Raw genomic sequence first — 19,625 nt, forward strand, 5'->3', positions numbered from 1 at the left:
CATCCTCACCTCTGACCTGGAATCTAGTCAGTTTCTTCTTGTTCATAGTTATTGAATACAAACCTGGCAAAGAGCATCTTATAGCAGACACTCTTTCAAGTCCCTCTGTAAACGGTAAAAGCAAAGAGATGCAGGAAGAGACATTCTACAATATATTAGAACCAAGAGGAAGACCAAGGTCAGGGTAGGCACTTTATTCAATGAGGGGGGAAACAATAACAGAAAATGTGAACATCTAAATGATTTTTTTGTTTCAGTTTTTACCAAAAAGGTTAGGACTGATTTGACATCTAACAAAGTGAGTGCCAGTGAAAATGAGGTAGGATCAGAGGCTAAAATAGGGAAAGAACAAGTTAAAAATTACATATACAAGTTAGATGTCTTCAAGTCACCATGACCTGATAAATACATCCTAGAATACTCAAGGAGCTGACTGAGATGATATTTAAACCATTAGCAATTATCTTTGAAAAGTCATGGAAGACTGGAGAGATTCCAGAGGACTGGAAAAGGCCAAATATAGTACCAATCTGTAAAGAGGGGAATAAGGACAACCTGGGAAATTACAGATCAGTCAGCTTAACTTCAGTACCTAGAAAGATAATGGAGCAAATAATCAAGCAATCAATTTGCAGACTCCTAGAAGATACTCAGGTGATAAGAATCATAGAATATTAGAGTTGGAAGGGACCTCAGGAGGTCATCTAGTCCAGCCCCCTGCTCAAAGCAGGACCAATCCCCAGACAGATTTTTACCCCAGTTCCCTAAATGGCCCCCACAAGGATTGAACTCACCACCCTGGGATTAGCAGGCCAATGCTCAAACCACTGAGCTATCCCGCCCCCCATGGGATGGATTTGTCAAGAACAAATCATATCAAACCAACCTAATAGCTTTTTTTGACAGGGTAACAAGCCTTTATGGATGGGGGGAAACAGTAGATGTTGTATATCTTGACTTTAGTAAGGCTTCTGATGCTGTCTCACATGACCCTCTCATAAATAAACTAGGAAAATACTACCTAGATGGAACTACTATTAGGTGGGTGCATAACTGATTGGAAGACTGTTCCCAGAGAGTATCATCAGTTGTTCACAGTCAAGCTGTAAGGGCATACCAAGTGGGGTCCCACAGGTGTCAGTCCTGGGCAGGGCCGGCTCCAGGGGTTTTGCCGCCCCAAGCAGTGCGCGCGTGCAAAAAAAAAAAAAAAAAAAGCCGCGATCGCGATCTGCAGCAATTCAGCGGGAGGTCCTTCGCTTGCTAAGCTGGTGCCTGGAGCCGACCCTGGTCCTGGGTCCAATTTTGTTCATCTAAATCTTCATCAATGATTTAGATAATGGCATGGAGAGTACACTTATAAAGTTTGCGGACGATACCAAGCTAGGAGGGGTTGCAAGTGCTTTGGAGAATAGGATTAAAATTCAAAATGAACTGGACAAACTGGAGAAATGGTCTGAAGTAAATAGGATGAAATTCAGTAAGGACAAATGGGAAATGACTGCATAGGAAGAAGTACTGCAGAAAAGGATCTGGGTGTCATAGTGGATCACAAGCTAAATATGAGTCAACAGTATAACACTGTCACAAAATAAAAAAAGCAAATATCATTCTGGGATGTATCAGCAGGAGTGTTGCAAGAAAGACACAAGTAATTCTTCTTCTCTACTCAGTGCTACTTACGCCTCAACTGGAGTATTGTGTCCAGTTCTGGGCGTCACATTTCAGGAAAGATGTGGACAAATTGGATTAAGTCCAGAGGAGAACAACAAAAATGATTAAAGAGCTAGAAAACATGACCTATGAGGGAAGATTAAAAAAATTGAGTTTATTTAGTCTGGAAAAGAGAAGACTGAGAGGGGACAGAACAGTTTTCAAGTACATAAAAGGTTGTTACACGGAGGAGGGAAAATAATTGTTCTTCTTAACCTCTGAGAATAGGACAAGAAGCAATGGGCTTAAATTACAGCAAGGGAGGTTTAGGTTGGACATTAGGAAAAACTTCCTAACTGTCAGGGTGGTTAAGCACTGGAATAAATTGCCTATGGAGATTGTGGAATCTCCATCATTAGAGGTTTTTAAGGGCAGGCTAGACAAACACCTGTCATGAATGTTCTAGATAATACTTAGTACTGCCATGAATGCAAGAGCCTAGACTAGATGACCTCTCGAGATCCCTTCCAGTTCTACAATTCTATAAGAGGAGTTTGAAGTAAATATGATGCAAGTACTGCCCGCATCTGAAAATACCTGACAAGTCCAAATGAGAAACACAAAATACAGCTTGAGAGAGTACCTCTTTATATTCAGTGGTATTACTCAGTAACAGACCCAAAAGTTTGCGGATGATACCAAGCTAGGAGAGATTGCAAGTGCTTTGGAGGATAGGATTAAAATTCTTCAACAAAAAAACTTCAAAAACAGACTCCAATGTGAAACTTCAGAACTGGAATTAATTTGCAAACTGGATACCATCAGATTAGGCCTGAATAAAGACCGGGAGTGGTTGAGTCATTACAAAACCTAAACCTAATTTCCCCAATACTAATTTCCCCCTACTGTTACTCGCACCTTCTTGTCAACTGTCTGAAATGGGCCACTCTCATTACCGCTTCAGAAGTTATTTTTCCTCCCTTGGTATCCTGCTTTTAATTGTCTCGTTAGACTGACCTCACACTTGGTAAGGCAACTTCCATCCTTTCATCTATTTATACCTGCTCCTGTATTTTCCATTCCGTGCATCTGATGAAGTGGGTTCTAGCGCACAAAAGCTTATGTCCAAATAAATGTATTAGTCTCTAAGGTGCCACAAGGACTCCTCGTTGTTTTTAGTGGTATTTGAGTTGAACATGAAATCATTGAATGTACCACCACTATAGAAATGAAATTGCTATGTACCATCGAACCAAATACCACTGAACATAAAATTACTATCAAGATGAAATTACTGCATACAATGGGATTCTGTAGAAAGAACAGCTTGTCATAACACAATTCAACATAAGATTGCAAATACTAATCGTAATCCACAGTGCTCATCTGAGTATTGAAAAGTATAAGAGCAGCTCATGATGTGTCCTATTCTAGATAGGCATGAATGCTGCCATCAACAATAATCAGAGGGGTAGCCGTGTTAGTCTGGTTCTGTAGAAGCAGCAAAGAATCCTGTGGCACCTTATAGACTAACAGACGTTTTGCAGCATGAGCTTTCGTGGGTGAATACCCACTTCTTCGGATGCAAGTAGTGGAAATTTCCAGGGACAGGTATATATAAGCAAGCAAGAAGCAAGCTAGAGATAAGGAGCTTAGATCAATCAGGGAGGATGAGGCCCTGTTCTAGCAGTTGAGGTGTGAAAACCAAGGGAGGAGAAACTGGTTCTGTAGTTGGCAAGCCATTCACAGTCTTTATTTAATCCTGAGCTGATGGTGTCAAATTTGCAGATGAACTGGAGTTCAGCAGTTTCTCTTTGAAGTCTGGTCCTAAAGTTTTTTTGGTGCAGGATGGCCACCTTAAGATCTGCTATTGTGTGGCCAGGGAGGTTGAAGTGTTCTCCTACAGGTTTTTGTATATTGCCATTCCTAATGTCTGATTTGTGTCCATTTATCCTTTTCCTTAGAGACTGTCCAGTTTGTCCAATGTACATAGCAGAGGGGCATTGCTGGCATATGATGGCATATATTACATTGGTGGACGTGCAGGTGAATGAACCGGTGATGGTGTGGCTGATCTGGTTAGGTCCTATGAAGGAGGACTGGAAGGAGACTCTGGAAAAATTCCACCACGATTTCAACAACTTCCACCCCTCCATCAACCTCAGCCTGGACCAATCTACATGGGAGGTCCACTTCCTAGACACCACGGTGCAAATAAGTGATGGTCACATTAACACCACCCTATACCGAAAACCTACCGACTGCTATGCCTACCTTCATGCCTCCAGCTTCCATCCCGGACACACCACAAGATCCATTGTCTACAGCCAAGCACTGAGGTACAACCGTATCTGCTCTAACCCCGCAGACAGAGACCAACACCTAGAAAATCTCCACCAAGCATTCTCAAGATTACAGTACCCACACGAGGAAATAAGGAAACAGATCAGCAGAGCCAGACGTGTACCCAGAAGCCTCCTACTGCAAGACAAACCCAAGAAAGAAACCAACAGGACTCCACTGGCCATCACATACAGTCCCCAGCTAAAACCCCTCCAACGCATCATCAGGGATCTACAACCCATCCTGGACAATGATCCCACACTTTCATAGGCCTTGGGTGGCAGGCCAGTCCTCGCCCACAGACAACCTGCCAACCTGAAGCATATTCTCACCAGCAACTGCACACCGCACCATAGTAACTCTAGCTCAGGAACCAATCCATGCAACAAACCTTGATGCCAACTCTGCCCACATATCTACACCAGCAACACCATCACAGGACCTAACCAGATCAGCCACACCATCACCGGTTCATTCACCTGCACGTCCACTAATGTAATATATGCCATCATATGCCAGCAATGCTCCTCTGCTATGTACATTGGACAAACTGGACAGTCTCTAAGGAAAAGGATAAATGGACACAAATCAGACATTAGGAATGGCAATATACAAAAACCTGTAGGAGAACACTTCAACCTCCCTGGCCACACAATAGCAGATCTTAAGGTGGCCATCCTGCACCAAAAAAACTTTAGGACCAGACTTCAAAGAGAAACTGCTGAGCTCCAGTTCATCTGCAAATTTGACACCATCAGCTCAGGATTAAATAAAGACTGTGAATGGCTTGCCAGTTACAGAACCAGTTTCTCCTCCCTTGGTTTTCACACCTCAACTGCTAGAACAGGGCCTCATCCTCCCTGATTGATCTAACCTCGTTATCTCTAGCTTGCTTCTTGCTTGCTTATATATACCTGTCCCTGGAAATTTCCACTACTTGCATCCGAAGAAGTGGGTATCAACAATAAGTTATCAGTGTTAAATCCATGATCAGTACAGGAATTTGAATGTAACTAAAAACCACTGACGTGCTGAGATTCCTGATTGCCCTGGGTCCAGGGTTGGTGCACGTCTCTATTTCTAAGACCAGAAGAATTGCCGTTGGTGGGAAAGGCTCTGCCAACTCCCCACTGCTGTAGCCCTTCTCCTTCAGGGGGAATGACTCTGGTATCTCCCCTCCGCTGGAGCATTTCCCCACCACAGGGAAAGACTTGCTGCAAGGGAAAGGTTCTGGATAGGGGGAGGCAGCGGGGAAAAGGCTCTGGCAGTGGAGAACTGCTGAAGCCTTTCCTTTCTGCCTCCCCCTTGCCAGAGCTCTTCACTGACACACGGTAGTGTGGATGCATCCTTCTTTTCACTGCAGCATATAGCCACAAATACCCTACACTCTGCTGATAGTGCTGTGTAGTGTAGACGTAGCCTTAGAGTGGCAGGATTCAGTGTGTCCTCTTTTTGTTTAATTTTTCCTCCTTTTTCTGTTACCTGCAGCTACAGCCTGCGCCACCCACATACATACATTGCTTTCCACTGTCTACTGCCACCATACCCCACCCAGTATAACCCACTCATCCAGCCCTTCAATAGATTTACTATCAGATAGGAGCCCTGCTTTGAAAGGCCTCATACAGTATCTCAGAGTTGGGCCTCCTCCTGCAGACCTCGTATGCCCATTCGATTTTAGGCTTTTAGTGCTCATGCAAAAAATGAGAAATGTGGAAACCCAAAGGGTTTCTGCTGAAAGTGTTTCAGCAGAGCCCAGCTAGTGCCCCATACCAATATGAAAATATTGCTGATGCTTTTTGAGGAGGTGACAAGTTTTGGTTTATGTGGTTTGGTTATGGGTACTTATTCCCATAATACAAGAACTAGGGGTCACCAAATGAAATTAATAGGCAGCAGGTTTAAAACAAATAAAAGGAAGTTATTCACGCAGCGCACAGTCAACTTGTGGAACTCCTTACCTGAGGAGGTTGTGAAGGCTAGGACTATAACAATGTTTAAAAGGGGACTGGATAAATTCATGGTGGCTAAGTCCATAAATGGCTATTAGCCAGAATGGGTAAGAATGGTGTCCCTAGCCTCTGTTCGTCAGAGGATGGAGAGGGATGGCAGGAGAGAGATCACTTGATCATTGCCTGTTAGATTCACTCCCTCTGGGGCACCTGGCATTGGCCACAGTCAGTAGACAGATACTGGGCTAGATGGACCTTTGGTCTGACCCGGTATGGTCTTTCTTATGTTCTTATGGTGGAGGGATTGATGCCAGTACGGTGGTAGTGTAGGGAGAGGTTGTCAGCGGGGAAAGGTTGCTAGTGACTAAAACAGCTGGTCCTATAATGAAGGGTTGAGCTTTGTCCAGAATACAGGTGTGTGGATCCTGCATGCCAAGGAGACAGATTTAAAAGAAAGGATGGCACACAGAAAACTCTTTAGCCCTTCCTCACATCCAGAAAGGCTGTCTGCATTCTCCCTTTTCATTTCTTTATTGTAAAATTTAGTGTATTTGAGAAAATATATGTTCCTCTCCTGCCTGTCATTGGGTATTCTTTTGGAATCTTTCTAAATCTTATGTCTTGCTTTTTCCTTCCCTTTGACATGTGACCATTAGAAGCTTTTTCAGGGATTTATGAATCAAGAGACTTTTATTATAATTGGTTGCTTCTTTTCTCTTGCAGAGAAATGTTCTGTGCTCAGGAGTAATCCCACAGATCTCCCTCATCATGGGTCCCTGTGCTGGTGGAGCAGTCTATTCGCCTGCTTTAACAGATTTCACATTCATGGTGAAGGTAAGTGTGACCCTAAGAACCCCTCAGTGCCAACTGGCAAAGGGTTCACTGTTCTGTAACAGCAACTCCTAACAAGCCTGACAAATTCACTACACCTAGCACACTGCTTTCATAGTATTTGTCCATAAAGAGTGTCATGTGAGGTCTTTAATAAAAGCCACAATCACACAGGTCATTAATAGCATTGTGAAATGTATGTACAAATACTGTGTAAGAAGGGATGTGTGTGTTGAAAAAAACTATAAAATATGTTCCTCAATGTCTGAATTGAGGCAGAGTTGACAAACAGGTTTCTGACAGACAAAGGATATATTCACCTGTCTGCCCTGGTTCACATGTAAATTAAGCATTGTAAGCCAACACAATGGAAGCCCCGATTGCATACAAAGTCATCATGAGGATGTGAAGTCACTATGCAGTCAGCACACCAGTGAATAAACCACAAAGGTTGTCTTGACTCAGGGGACAAACAATAACGTGTCGAGAGGGAAAGGCAAAAAAACACCCATTTATCCTGCACCTGAGAAAGTAACAGTTTTATTACAATCATGAAAATGGGATCCCAACCAGCCTTAGTTGGAAATGCTGCAAGCAAGTTTTGGGTGAGATTCATAGATTCTAAGGCCAAAGGGACCATTGTGATCACCTAGTCTGACCTCGTGTATAGCACAGGCCATAGAACTTCCCCAAAATAATTCCTAGAGCAGATGTTTTAGATAAACATCCAGTTTTCATTTAAAAATTGTTAGTGATGGAGAATCCACCATGACCCTTGGTAAATTGTTCCCATGATTAATTACTGTCAACTTAAAAAATATACTACTTGTTTCCGATCTGAATTTCTCTAGCTTCAACTTCCAGTCATTGGATCGTGTTAGACCTTTCTCTGCTAGACTGAAGAGCCTGTCATGAAATATTTATTCTTCATGTAGATATAGACTGTAATCAAGTCATCTTCACCTTCTCTTTGTTAAGCTAAATAGATTGAGCTCCTTGAGTCTATCATTAGAAGGCATGTTTTCTAATCCTTTAATCGTTCTCATGGGTCTTCTCTGAAGCTTCTCCAGTTTATCAATATCCTTCTTGAATTGTGGACACCTGAATTGGACACAGTATTCCAGCAGTGAACCAGTCCAAATAGAGAGATGAATAGGAGTAGAGAGATTATTTTAAGTTTTCCCTGTTTGTATCCCAGGGCCTTATTAGGTGTTTGGTCACAGCATCACAGTGGGAGCTCATGTTCAGCTGATTATCCACCAGGACCTCCAAATCTGTTTGAGTCACTTCTTCCCAGGATAGCATCCCCCATCCTGTAAGTGTGGCCTGTAGTCTTTGTTCCTAAATATATACAGTAGAACCTCAGAGTCACAAACTGAACCAGTCAACCACACGCCTCATTTGGAATCAGAAGCACACAATCAGGCAGCAGTAGAGACCAAAAATAATAATAATACAGTACTGTGTTAAATGTAAACTACTAAAAAAAAAAAATAAATAAAAAAAAGGATTACATTTAAAAAAATATATTTGACAAGGAAATGAAACGATTCCTGCACTTGTTTGATTTTAAAATAAGATGGTTAAAAGCAGCATTTTTCTTCTGAATAGTAAAGTTTCAATGCTGTATTAAGTCAATGTTCAGTTGTAAACTTTTGAAAGAATAACCATAACGTTTTGTTCAGAATTACAAACATTTCAGAGTGTGAACAACCTCCATTCCCAAGGTGCTCATAACTCTTAGGTTCTACTGTATATATACATTTAGCTGTAATAAAATGCATATCGTTTGCTTGCGCCCAGTTTACCAAGTGATCCAGATGAAACTCTGTCAGTGACCTGTCCTCTTCATTATTTACCACTCTCCCCATTTCTGTCTCATCTGTAAACTTCATCAGTGAATATTTTCTTCCAGTTCATTGATTAAAAATGTTAAATAGTGTAGTGCCAAGGACCAATCCTTGTGGGACCCCATTGAAAACATACCCTGATTGATGACAGTTCCCCATTTACAATTAGATTTTGAGACCTATCAGTTAATCAGTTTATAATCATTTTACAGTGTACCATGTTCATTTTTTAATCAAAATGCCATGCAGTACCTAGTCAAATGCCTTGCAGAAAGCTAAGTATATTACATCAATGCTGTTATCTTTATCAACCAAACATGTAACCTCATTTAAAAAAAAAAAGTCAAGTTAGTTTAACAGGATCTGTTTTCCATAAGCCCAGTTGATTTGCATTAATTACATTACCCTTCTTTGGTTCATCATTCATCAAGATGAGACTGCTTTTAGACAGATGGTCAGCATGTTAAAATTTAGTCTCTAAAAAGCATGTATTAATTTTGTTTTATATGTCATCCTTCTGCTTCCAGTATCCTTATGATCTCATAAATCGTAGCCTTTTGTGACAAACTTAGATTTATAGTGAAAACAAACATATCTCAGAGCTGTGATGCTATATGGGAGCTGATTGTCAGTGAATCAAACAACCTGGTGTGTACACTGTCCCCTATGAATAGCGAACCTGGTATTTCTGTGAGTAGCCACTGATGGCTGGATATCACAGGGGAATGTTTCAAAGGAGATCAGGGACTGGGATGCACCTACTGTTAACCTGCAAAGAAAAGTGAGGGCTAGCATTGCCCTGAGGACATTGCTTGGGTGGCTAGCAGGCTGTTGTCAGGCAGCTGACACCCAGTTAAGCACCATCAAGTCTCATGCTGGAGGCAGAGGGGTAACAAAGTTAATCACAGTCTTGGGCACCCCGAAAGAGCACCACAGAGAGAATGCAGCATCTGTTGATAACATGGAGCAATCTCATCTAGATTTAGAATCATGGATGTGCTTTCATCTTTGGAACCCTTAGGAACTAGAATCCCCTACAGAAACTTCATTCATATAAGAGCTGCTAGCAATGGCCTTATGCCATATTTTAAATAAAGAACACTTTAATATTTTCCCCAAAAAGCAGTTTTATGCTTATTTTTTGCATTGGAAATATACTATCTTCCTTGGGTCTGTTGGATGTAGATTGAGAGCTTTTGCAGCCCTTAAATAAAGGGGTTGGGATGCTGAATCTTAAAGTTTTTTCTCTCAAATAGTTGTTTTTCCCCCTAAAATAGCTATATGATTCAGAGGTTTAAACAGTCTAAATAACAATAATTTCCCCTCTCAATCACTTGTACCAATTCTTCTAAGGGAAACAAGTCCTGAGTATTTTTACATTTAAAAAAACCAAGAAGGAACTTTTTAAGAACTTCCAAGTTTCCATCATATACAGTAACTCCTCACTTAACATCGTCCCGGTTAACATCCTGGGCCGGGTACAGCAACTAGTGGGGAAATTTTGGTGGTGGGGAGAAGCTGGGAGTCAGGGGAGTAACCCCTGTGACCACCCCCCACATGATGCTGTCCCTAGCCCAGGACGCCCACATTCTCCCCATCCCATCCCTTCCCACCTTATCTGGGGAGGGCCAGGACCATGTCCATTCCGTTAGTGTGCTTTGTGCATTTGACCATACAATGGCTATACACATACACAATTAGGCAGTTTTCCTAGTTGAAACTTTTGTGTGGCTTGCACAGAAAAAGCAGGTATTTTACTCTTCCAAAATCTAGTCTATTACTGACAAGGTTTTATTTTGCTTAGTTTGGGATATAAAATCATTGCACTGTTGATGCAATTGTGTGTAAACCAGAATGAACTTTTGTCCCAAATTATTTTTCTGCATAAGTTGAGAAAGAAATTGTGTAGACAGGTCAATAAATCAAAAATAAAAGATGTGGGGAAATGCCAAAACTGTAGAGGCACTGAAAAGCCAAGCCTTTGGATTAGGGTTGGGTTTTGTTTTTTACTTAAAGCCAGGGATTCAGTCTCAGGCTTTATTCTCTGTCTTTAATGAAGAATGCAGAGGACCCTATCCAAATTAACAACACACAATCTGTGGGAAATTATTACATTTTCTGGGGCTTTTCAATTAAATATGTTGCTTAATTAATCTTGACTCTAAAAAAAAATGGGACCTTGAAGAAATTTCTTCTGTGTTTTACCTTTTTTCATATCCCTTTAAGGAAAGTGCGAGAGAGGAGGAAAATCACCTTTTTTTTTTTTTTTTTTTAAATCAGTGAAGTGCTGTTGCAGCTTGGAACTCACACTTCACAATCTACTTTTTCAGGACACATCCTATCTGTTCATCACTGGCCCTGATGTAGTCAAGTCGGTTACCAATGAAGATGTTACCCAGGAACAGCTTGGGGGAGCAAAGACACACACTGCAGTATCAGGTGAGAGCTGATTATTTTACATAGTTAGCATATGATCCAGTTTTCCAAACTGAACAAATCAGCAGTAGATGTTAGAACTACTTTTTCTCACTAGGGGCCTCCATGTGAAATTCTTCATTAAAGGTTATGGGGTTTGGGGTATTGGATTTTGGGCACTGAATAGCAGTAGTTATTTTTGCACTTTGTAGTATATCCATGGAATAACAACTACTAGACATGCATTGAAGGTTTTAAGCAAGAATAATATGATCCTTTCACATATGAGAGGGAGTTCATATATATTTTCACGTCTTTTAAGTCATTTTAACTCAAGATTATAGAGTGTTTTACTTCATTATGGTAACAAACCTGTGGCTGAATTTGCCATCCCTTTCCAGCATTCCTTTTTCATTCTCTTCTAATGCTTCTCTTCCTCTTTTGGAACAAAGTTACCTATGCAACTTCTTGTCTTGGAGATGACTTAAAAAAAAGACTAAACAAAATCTGACTAGTGAGTTGTATGGCTGTGAAAGTTTACTTTTTTGTTGAAAGAAAGAAATGTTGCCATAGTTGAAGCTAGTTCTTCATTTTAAGCTTAATTTTGTCCTCCTTTCTAGCTTTGAGAAAACTGAATTAAACCTATGTGAAAATGTCTGTGTGAGACAATGCTAGAGTAGGTATTTTAGGGGAAGCTAAGGGGATGTTGGACAAAGTGATTTTTGGAGGTGTGGTTATTAATATTTTAATAAAATTATCCATTCTTAGAAATTGTCACGTCTCAGAACCCTTTTTTCTGGCTCATCGTATCTCAGAAAAGACTTGGCATAGCTCCAAAACTGTCTTATTCTGTTGGCCTCTGTGAGGACTGGTGTCTTTAGCTAATTTAGTGGAGTTGGTTTGGTCAATCATTTACTTATTAAAAGTTAAGTCTATGTGAACACACTGCATCCCTGAATGGGCCCAGACAGGCCTCATGGCCTTGTAGACTTCATAAAGGCCAGATCAGAGTAGGCTGTCCATTTGCAGAAGAAGAGGAATGTTAATCATAGGAAGGAGGGAATGTGGTATGCATGGAATATGAGGAAAGGGGTCTCTATGGGTATCACTGCAGACCTTTAAGAATCTATCTACTTAACCATTTCTACTGCATCCATCGCTGTAGTATCTAGGCATTAAATACACCAATGAAGAGTGAGGAGCAATATCAATTGCTCTCTGAGAATGGACCACTTTCTCCACACCTCATTAGTCTTTCCCATGAGTAGGAATATGCAGAGGACACTTGATGATGAAATACAGGTTACATACCTATAACTGGAGTTCAAGATGAACTCTACATATTCACACTTCCACACCTACCTTTCCCCACTTCCTCAGAGTCCTGCTTACTAAAGGACCTGGAATTAAAGAAGGGAAGGAACTGCGGGGGAATGGAGCACTCATGCCCCTTTTATACCCTTGCTTGCAATGATCTGTATTCACTATGAGGAGGTCTGAGGAAAGTGCACGAGTGCGACAGTGGGCACTGCTAGCAAGAGTTCTACCATTCAAGCTGTTCTGGTCAAAGCCTGGCATGAGTGTATATGCAGAGTCCATCTCAAAAGAACTCTGGTTACAGGTGAGTAACCTTCATTTGGGCCTAATACAACATCCTGGTATCCAACCACAATGAGCTGCAAAAAGTAGTAAAGCTATTTTTTAAAACAAAAAAATAAGGAGCGTGATCCAGAGCTGTCAAGGAAGGAAGATTGACATACTTAGATGCTTCTCAGACTCTTCAACCTTACTGGAGTTTAAAACTTGATGGCTCTGCTGGCTTCAAAAATCTTGATACGGTTGATGGCTTTATTGATGTGTTAAAAAATCCAAATGGAGCCCTTGTAAAGTAGTATTATTTTGGCTTTTTTCTCCAGGGGTCGCACACAGAGCCTTTGAGAATGATGTAGATGCTTTGCTCAATCTCAGGGAGTTCTTTAATTACCTACCTCTCAGTAATCGTGATCCAGCCCCTGTTCGCAAATGCCATGATCCTAGGTAAGTGAGGGGCTTGCACATGATATTTCACGTTGTTGTCAGTTTAATGTCATATGTTTTTTCTGACCGTGTGAATACAAGGAAATGAGCATCTTGCAGCTAGACTTCTGATTTTCGCCTTCTTCACTGATTAATTCCCTCTTCCAACATGTGTGTGTGCACATGTTTTGTTAGCTCTTTGGTTAGGAAGTTTTATATATATGTACTTTGTTTAGCAGTTTTATAAATCATTGTCCCATAGCTACCAGAAATACAGTATTAACCATTACAAAAATGAACTTACCAGTCACTGTTTAGAGATTCATCCTGTGTTCCTGTGAGGCAGGAATAAGTTATAGGACAAACCTCCTTACCCAAAAACAATATCTCCAGGATGATGTATTTTCTTAAACAGGAGGACATTTCTGCCTTGTCTGATATTAACAAACCAAGAGAGTCTATGATACTGATTAATATTCTGAGAAATTTGTCAAATGTTATGTTTGTAGTCTTTTGCCATGTATGAACTCGATGAGTAAATTTTCCATATCAGTAGCATCCCATGTGGGTTTTGTTTGTTTTTTTTAACAATTACTCTAATATTGGGCAATTTATTTTTTTTCTGTGAGAGGCTATCAATAATCTTGCAGCTACTAAGAGATGAGAGATTAATTCTCTATTTCCTTGACTGGAATCCATTTCCACTAGCAAGCCTCAGAAGGATTACTACAGGATGCCCAAATAAATGTGTTAGTCTCTAAGGTGCCACAAGGACTCGTTGTTTTCACAGGATCTCTGTGTAATAAATGTTCAATAGTTTGTAATATGAGATTATGAACTGCATCTCGGTGCTCTAATAATTTGACATGTCCAACATGTATGCATAAAATAACCTTTTTTCACCACAAATTTTTCCAATGTTTCTTACTATCCATATTTTTTAATACTTATTCAGTGGATACTTAAACCAACATCTTAATGATTTTTCTCATATAGTGTTATGAATCAAGAGCGCTGCTCTTTTTCCCCCAAATCTAAGCTACTTTCTCTGAGGTAATATGTCTGCCTAAATCCTTGTCCTGTTATATCTCATATACGGATATTTTCTTGCCAGAAAAATTGTCAGTAAATACTGATGTGAATTATGAGTTATAGTTGTTTCCTTTTAGTCCAGAAGCTATTGAAATTAGTTTCCTCTATAAATGAGTTTATTTACAGTGCTGAGAAATATAGGGTTTTATTCTATCCTCATTTAAGTCAGTAACAAAGCTCCAATTGACTAGCTTTGATTAGGGCCATAATTCCTAGGTTGAAAGTACTCGTCCCATGGGAAAGCAGGCCAATAAAAATTGGTGTTGTTTACTGAAGGAGTTAGAAGACTCTCTTCAGTAAACAATTGGTCAGCCGTGAATATTCCATTTCTCTTCCACTCTGAAAACTCTAGTTCATTGTTTGTGTTAAAGTCTGGACTATAGGCAAAACCCAAAAGAAGGCTGTCACTGCCTCTTGGTCTTTCGAGGCGCCTCTGCTGATCTTCACTGACCTTCCTTAGTTTATCCTCAATCAGGTCCATTACTGGACCCTTAACCCAGTTAAGTCTTTCAGCCCTTCAGTTGTAGGGCTAGCAGTCTCTCTTACTCTCCTGGCTGTTTTCTTTGTTATCCTTGGCCTTTCTGCCTCCCTTTCCTTCTCTGTACTCTCCCCTTTATAGCAGGTCCTGTTTACTCTGTTGGTTGCAGCTGTGGGTGCCTGCTTCCATGATTGGCAGTTCTGGCAGCTGCGTGGGGGATGTGATCAAGCTGCTTGCTTGTAAACAGGAGGAACTGTCCTCCCCCTCTGTCTACGCTCAGTATGAGGTTTATAGACCCCATTATAGAGGCCCTTGCCAAAGGGTGCCTACAGATTCTGGAGGTGTAATTTTATTAATCCTTAATAACCTAGAAATATTACTGCAGTTTTCTTGTTCAATAAAAACTAGTATTTGCCTGGATTAGAGTGTCCCAACCAACCAACAACTGCCTACAGTTGGCTTTTTTGATAGTACCAGGTTATATTTGGAGCAGCTAGTCCACTCTGCGTAGTGGGTCTGTGTAAAGTAGCTGCACCCATTCTCAGCCTTCTCTTACTTGTATAATTCTAACAGCATCCTCTGGATAACTGCTGGAGTTTTATGATTTGAAGAAGGCTTTGAAACAAGACCAGTATCCTGGGCTAAACGTTCATTTTATTGATGGCTATTCTCTCTCACCAAGAGACTGTGGTATTCCTCCAGCACTCCAGAGCTCTGTGCATTTCCTGTAATGGTTTGATGTTTCCATTGTACAGATCCTCTAGGTTACTTGAGATTGGATTCCCAAGTATCTTGCAGATGTTTGTAGCCATTTATACCCAAACATTTTCTGGACAGTTGATATCTCTGAGTCTGTTAAATGTATATCTTTTATTTTTAGCATGATTTAATTAAAATCAGTTGCTTTCTTCAAATTAAGGATTTCTTTAGATAATGATTTTAGGGAAACATTTGAGTAAAATATTATAACAGCCACATGACAAACTATTTTACTGTATATTCCTGCCAGTTTTATTCCATTAATAAATGTATTCTCCCTTGTGTAAAAGACTTTATGGCCAGTGGAGAAAGCAAAGGAGAGAAGTCCCCCATCCCTCCCACCTCTCCCATATAACTCAGACAGGAAAGATGTCAGCCCATGGATTTGCATCACTGCTTTAGGGCTGATATAAAGAGCAGTAATTATATTTATTTTAATTTAGACAGGTTGACTGGAGCTTTGTATGGTTATAGGCAACTTTTTCCTCACTGGTGATTCTCTCCCTTCCCCCTCCTGCCCTCCAACTGTGTCCAACCCACTGCTACAGACTAGGCACCGAATGGCTGGGCAGCAGTTCTGCAGAAAAGGACCTAGGGGTTACGGTGGATGAAAAGCTGAATATGAGTCAACAGTGTGCCCTTGTTGCCAAGAAGGCTAATGGCATTTTGGGTTGTATAAGTAGGGGCATTTCCAGCAGATCGAGGGATGTGATCATTCCCCTCTACTCAGCACTGGTGAGGCCTCATTTGGAGTATTGTGTCCAGTTTTGGGCCCCACACTACAAGAAGGATGTAGATAAATTGGAGAGAGTCCAGCGGAGGGCAACAAAAATGATTAGGGGGCTGGAGCACATGACTTATGAGGAGAGGCTGAGGGAACTGAGATTGTTTAGCCTGCAGAAGAAAAGAATGAGGGGGGATTTGATAGCTGCTTTCAACTATCTGAAAGGGGGTTCCAAAGAGGATGGATCTAGACTGTTCTCAGTGGTAGAAGATGACAGAACAAGGAGTAATGGTCTCAAGTTGCAAAGGGGGAGGTTTAGGTTGGACATTAGGAAAAACTTTTTCACTAGTAGGGTGGTGAAGAACAGGAATGGGTTACCTAAGGAGGTGGTGGAATCTCCTTCCTTAGAGGTTTTTAAGGTCAGGCTTGACAAAGCCCTGGCTGGGATGATTTAGTTGGGTTTGGTCCTGCTTTGAGCAGGGGGTTGGACTAGATGACCTCCTGAGGTCCCTTCCAACCCTGAGATTCTATGATTGGGGAGACAAAAATGAGAAGGCTTCTCCCCTTTCCCTTAAAAACTATTTTCTGTCTCCCCCCACCCTACCATCTCTTGGTAGCAGTTGGTTCCTGTGTTACTGTGGCCAGCAGAGCCTGCAGCAGACGGAAGATGTACAGATCCTGTAGTCCTGCAAGAACACACACACACACACACACCGCTGTTCTATGTCTTAATGCACAAGTCTGCCAGGTTAAAACTAAGGAATTATTTTTTTTTCCTCTGTATTGGGAAGGCTTGGCTGAAGATGCCAGCGTCCAGATAGAGTCTTGTCAAGCAGTCCCCAATGGGAGGAGTTACAGGTGTATGTCTTCTGTATGGAAATTAATCTGGTTTTATGAATACTCATGCCATTTTTAATTACTTTGCATTTTGTCTGAAGTAATCGCTTGGTTCCTGAACTGGACACAGTTGTCCCAATGGAGTCTACTAAAGCCTATGATATGGTCGACATTGTACATTCGGTAAGCCTTCTGTTCTAAAGAAAGTATTTATGTGACAAATTATTAAATGGCTCAGAATGCTGGAAGCAAACTAGCAGAATGCCATAGGAGACCTACTTATAGTTAACTCTGTCTTCACAATAGCCATTCAGATAATTCTTTCTCCATGCATTGATCATAAACCCAGAGGTAACAAAAATAGCAAAAATAATGTATGAAAGGAATTTTAGACAAAATACAACATTGTTTTACAAAAGGTAGATTGGGCCAAACCAACTTGATCTCCTTCTTTGAGAAGGTAACAGATTTTTTTAGACAAAGGAAATGCAGTGGATGTAATTTACCTCGATTTCAGTAAGGCATTTGGTATGGTTCCACATGGGGAATTATTAGCTAAATTGGAAAAGATGGGGATCAATATGAAAATTGAAAGGTGGATAAGGCAGTTCCCAGATAAAAAACTGGAAAATTGTACACCTTAGTGCCCTTATCTTTTTATTTCTCTTAAGTGTGTAAATAATGTGTGTTTTACTGTTTTCCTTAATTTAAAGGGAAACAAACTTTGGTGATTCCAACCTATTCGTAGAAACTTGAATTAAAAGAATGTTATTACGTTTCCAGATCAAGCACTCAGAAGTTTGGAAATACCAGAATTAAAGTTGCATGGAATGAGGCACAGGTGTCCTGTGGAAAAAAATAGTATGTGATGTGATATAATGCAGATGTAGCATTAAGGTTACTTGAGCAATTTTCATACTGGGGTTTTGTAACTTTTTTAGTGCTTTATTTTGCAGTCTTAATGTTCTTAACATATTTTCATGTTTTTTAAGAAAAAATAAATATTATGCGATTGTTACAATTTCCCCTCTAGGTCATCATCAGGGTTTGAATTTTACATCTCCATATTCATGGCACAGAGCTCTACCACTTGAGTTAAATGTTAGGTGTCATATGCTGTTATCCTCTGTGGACCAACCACAAGGGGATAGTGTGCAACACACTGAAGGGTTAGATGTACAAGAATAACTTAACTGTACTGGCAGCGTGCCCTGTCACTTAGATTTTTCAGATTTTCTGAGAGGCATTGCAGAAAAAGAGGTATGAATTGGCTCTTCCATATTAGGGTATAATCTCAGGTTTGACAGAAGTGACTGCCCAATCTCCATCGAGCCTGTAAAATAGGTGGTGACGCTGATATTTGCCTGCCTGCTAAAGTATAATGTATGTGCATGAACTTATTAATATTGGTCTATAGAAAAGATGAAATCACAGAAATCATGATCTAATGGCTCCCAGCGTTTTCCTCTAACCAAATGGTATTCTGTTGGGGGAATGCACGAGTAACAGGATGCAGTTTATCTGGCAGTTCAGCTCTGGGAAGCTGCTTCATAATGGTGCCAGAGGCTCAGTGGAGTCTGGGAGCATGTTCAGTGTGGGTGGAATGTTCTGAATATTAAGGTGCAAACCTCGTCACATTCTGCTGCGAGAGCTAAAAACTTGGCCACATGTGGGTGAATTGTCATGGGAGTAAGCAAAGGGCTTATTATCCTCCTGTCAAAATTCAAGCACCTGCTCCAAAAGAAAGGATGGGATTTTCACAAGTGCCTATGTGAGTTAAGAGAGAAAAATCCAACTAACTTTCAGTAGGACTTGTGCTCCTAGGCCAGGTGCTGTTGAAAATCCCACCCTGAGGCACAGAGCTGTTTAAAATATGGTCAAATATTTTTGCATTATTACAACTGTCTGTCCTTTACCATGTACTCAGAAATAGCTGAACTGCTTTCACTCAAACTTAACAAAACATTCTGAGACAGAGACCAAGCCTGAATGATTGGTTGGCAAAGTTATTGTAAGCAGCTGAAAACAGGGGTTCATGATAAAGTGTTAGGAAACCATAATATAGGTATCAGTACTGCACCATCTATAATTATGCAGACTTACGAACACGTGAACTTTTGCTTTGCATCTCTGTGGACATCACTTTACAGAACACACACTGAGAAGCCCATCCCTTGGAATAAGGGCTGGTGTGAGGAATTTAGCCCTGACCTGAGAGGCGGAGGGGCACAAAGTAATTTGGCTATGAGGGAGGTTTGAAGAATCTTCTTGCCTGTCCCTATAGGTGGTAAAAGCAGAGCATGACTGAGAATTGCTTTTCAGAGAGACAGCCCTGCCTTGTTTCTCTTACTGTCTCAGTTAGATAGATGGCATTGACATAGTATAAAAACGAGGAGTCCTTATGGCACCTTAGAGACTAACAAATTTATTTGGGCATAAGCTTTCGTGGGCTAAAATCCATTTCATCAGATGCGTGGAGTGGAAAATACAGTAGACAGGTATATATACACAGTACATGAAAAGATGGGAGTTGCCTTACCAAGTAGGGGGTCAGTGATCTCTGTTTGACATGCAAACCAGGAGTTTGTCTGTACCAGTGTAAAGATGTGGGGTAGACGCTCAGCTGGTATTAATTGTCATGGCTCAACTGAAATGAATGGAATGGAATGGAATTGCAC

At 40.8% G+C, this 19,625-nt stretch overlaps 1 protein-coding gene across 1 annotated transcript in view; it reads left to right on the forward strand.

The window, feature by feature from the left end:
• The window catches only part of PCCB (propionyl-CoA carboxylase subunit beta), an 85,122-nt gene that overhangs the window by 25,465 nt on the left and 40,032 nt on the right, over positions 1–19,625 (forward strand). The window contains exons 6-9 of the mRNA XM_039489285.1: positions 6,669–6,779; positions 10,957–11,065; positions 12,958–13,078; positions 17,049–17,130. Coding sequence (XP_039345219.1) covers positions 6,669–6,779; positions 10,957–11,065; positions 12,958–13,078; positions 17,049–17,130 — 423 coding nt within the window. The remainder of the gene's footprint in view (positions 1–6,668; positions 6,780–10,956; positions 11,066–12,957; positions 13,079–17,048; positions 17,131–19,625) is intronic.

This window comes from Mauremys reevesii, linkage group 9, assembly GCF_016161935.1.
Source record: "Mauremys reevesii isolate NIE-2019 linkage group 9, ASM1616193v1, whole genome shotgun sequence".
NCBI lineage: Eukaryota > Metazoa > Chordata > Testudines > Geoemydidae > Mauremys > Mauremys reevesii.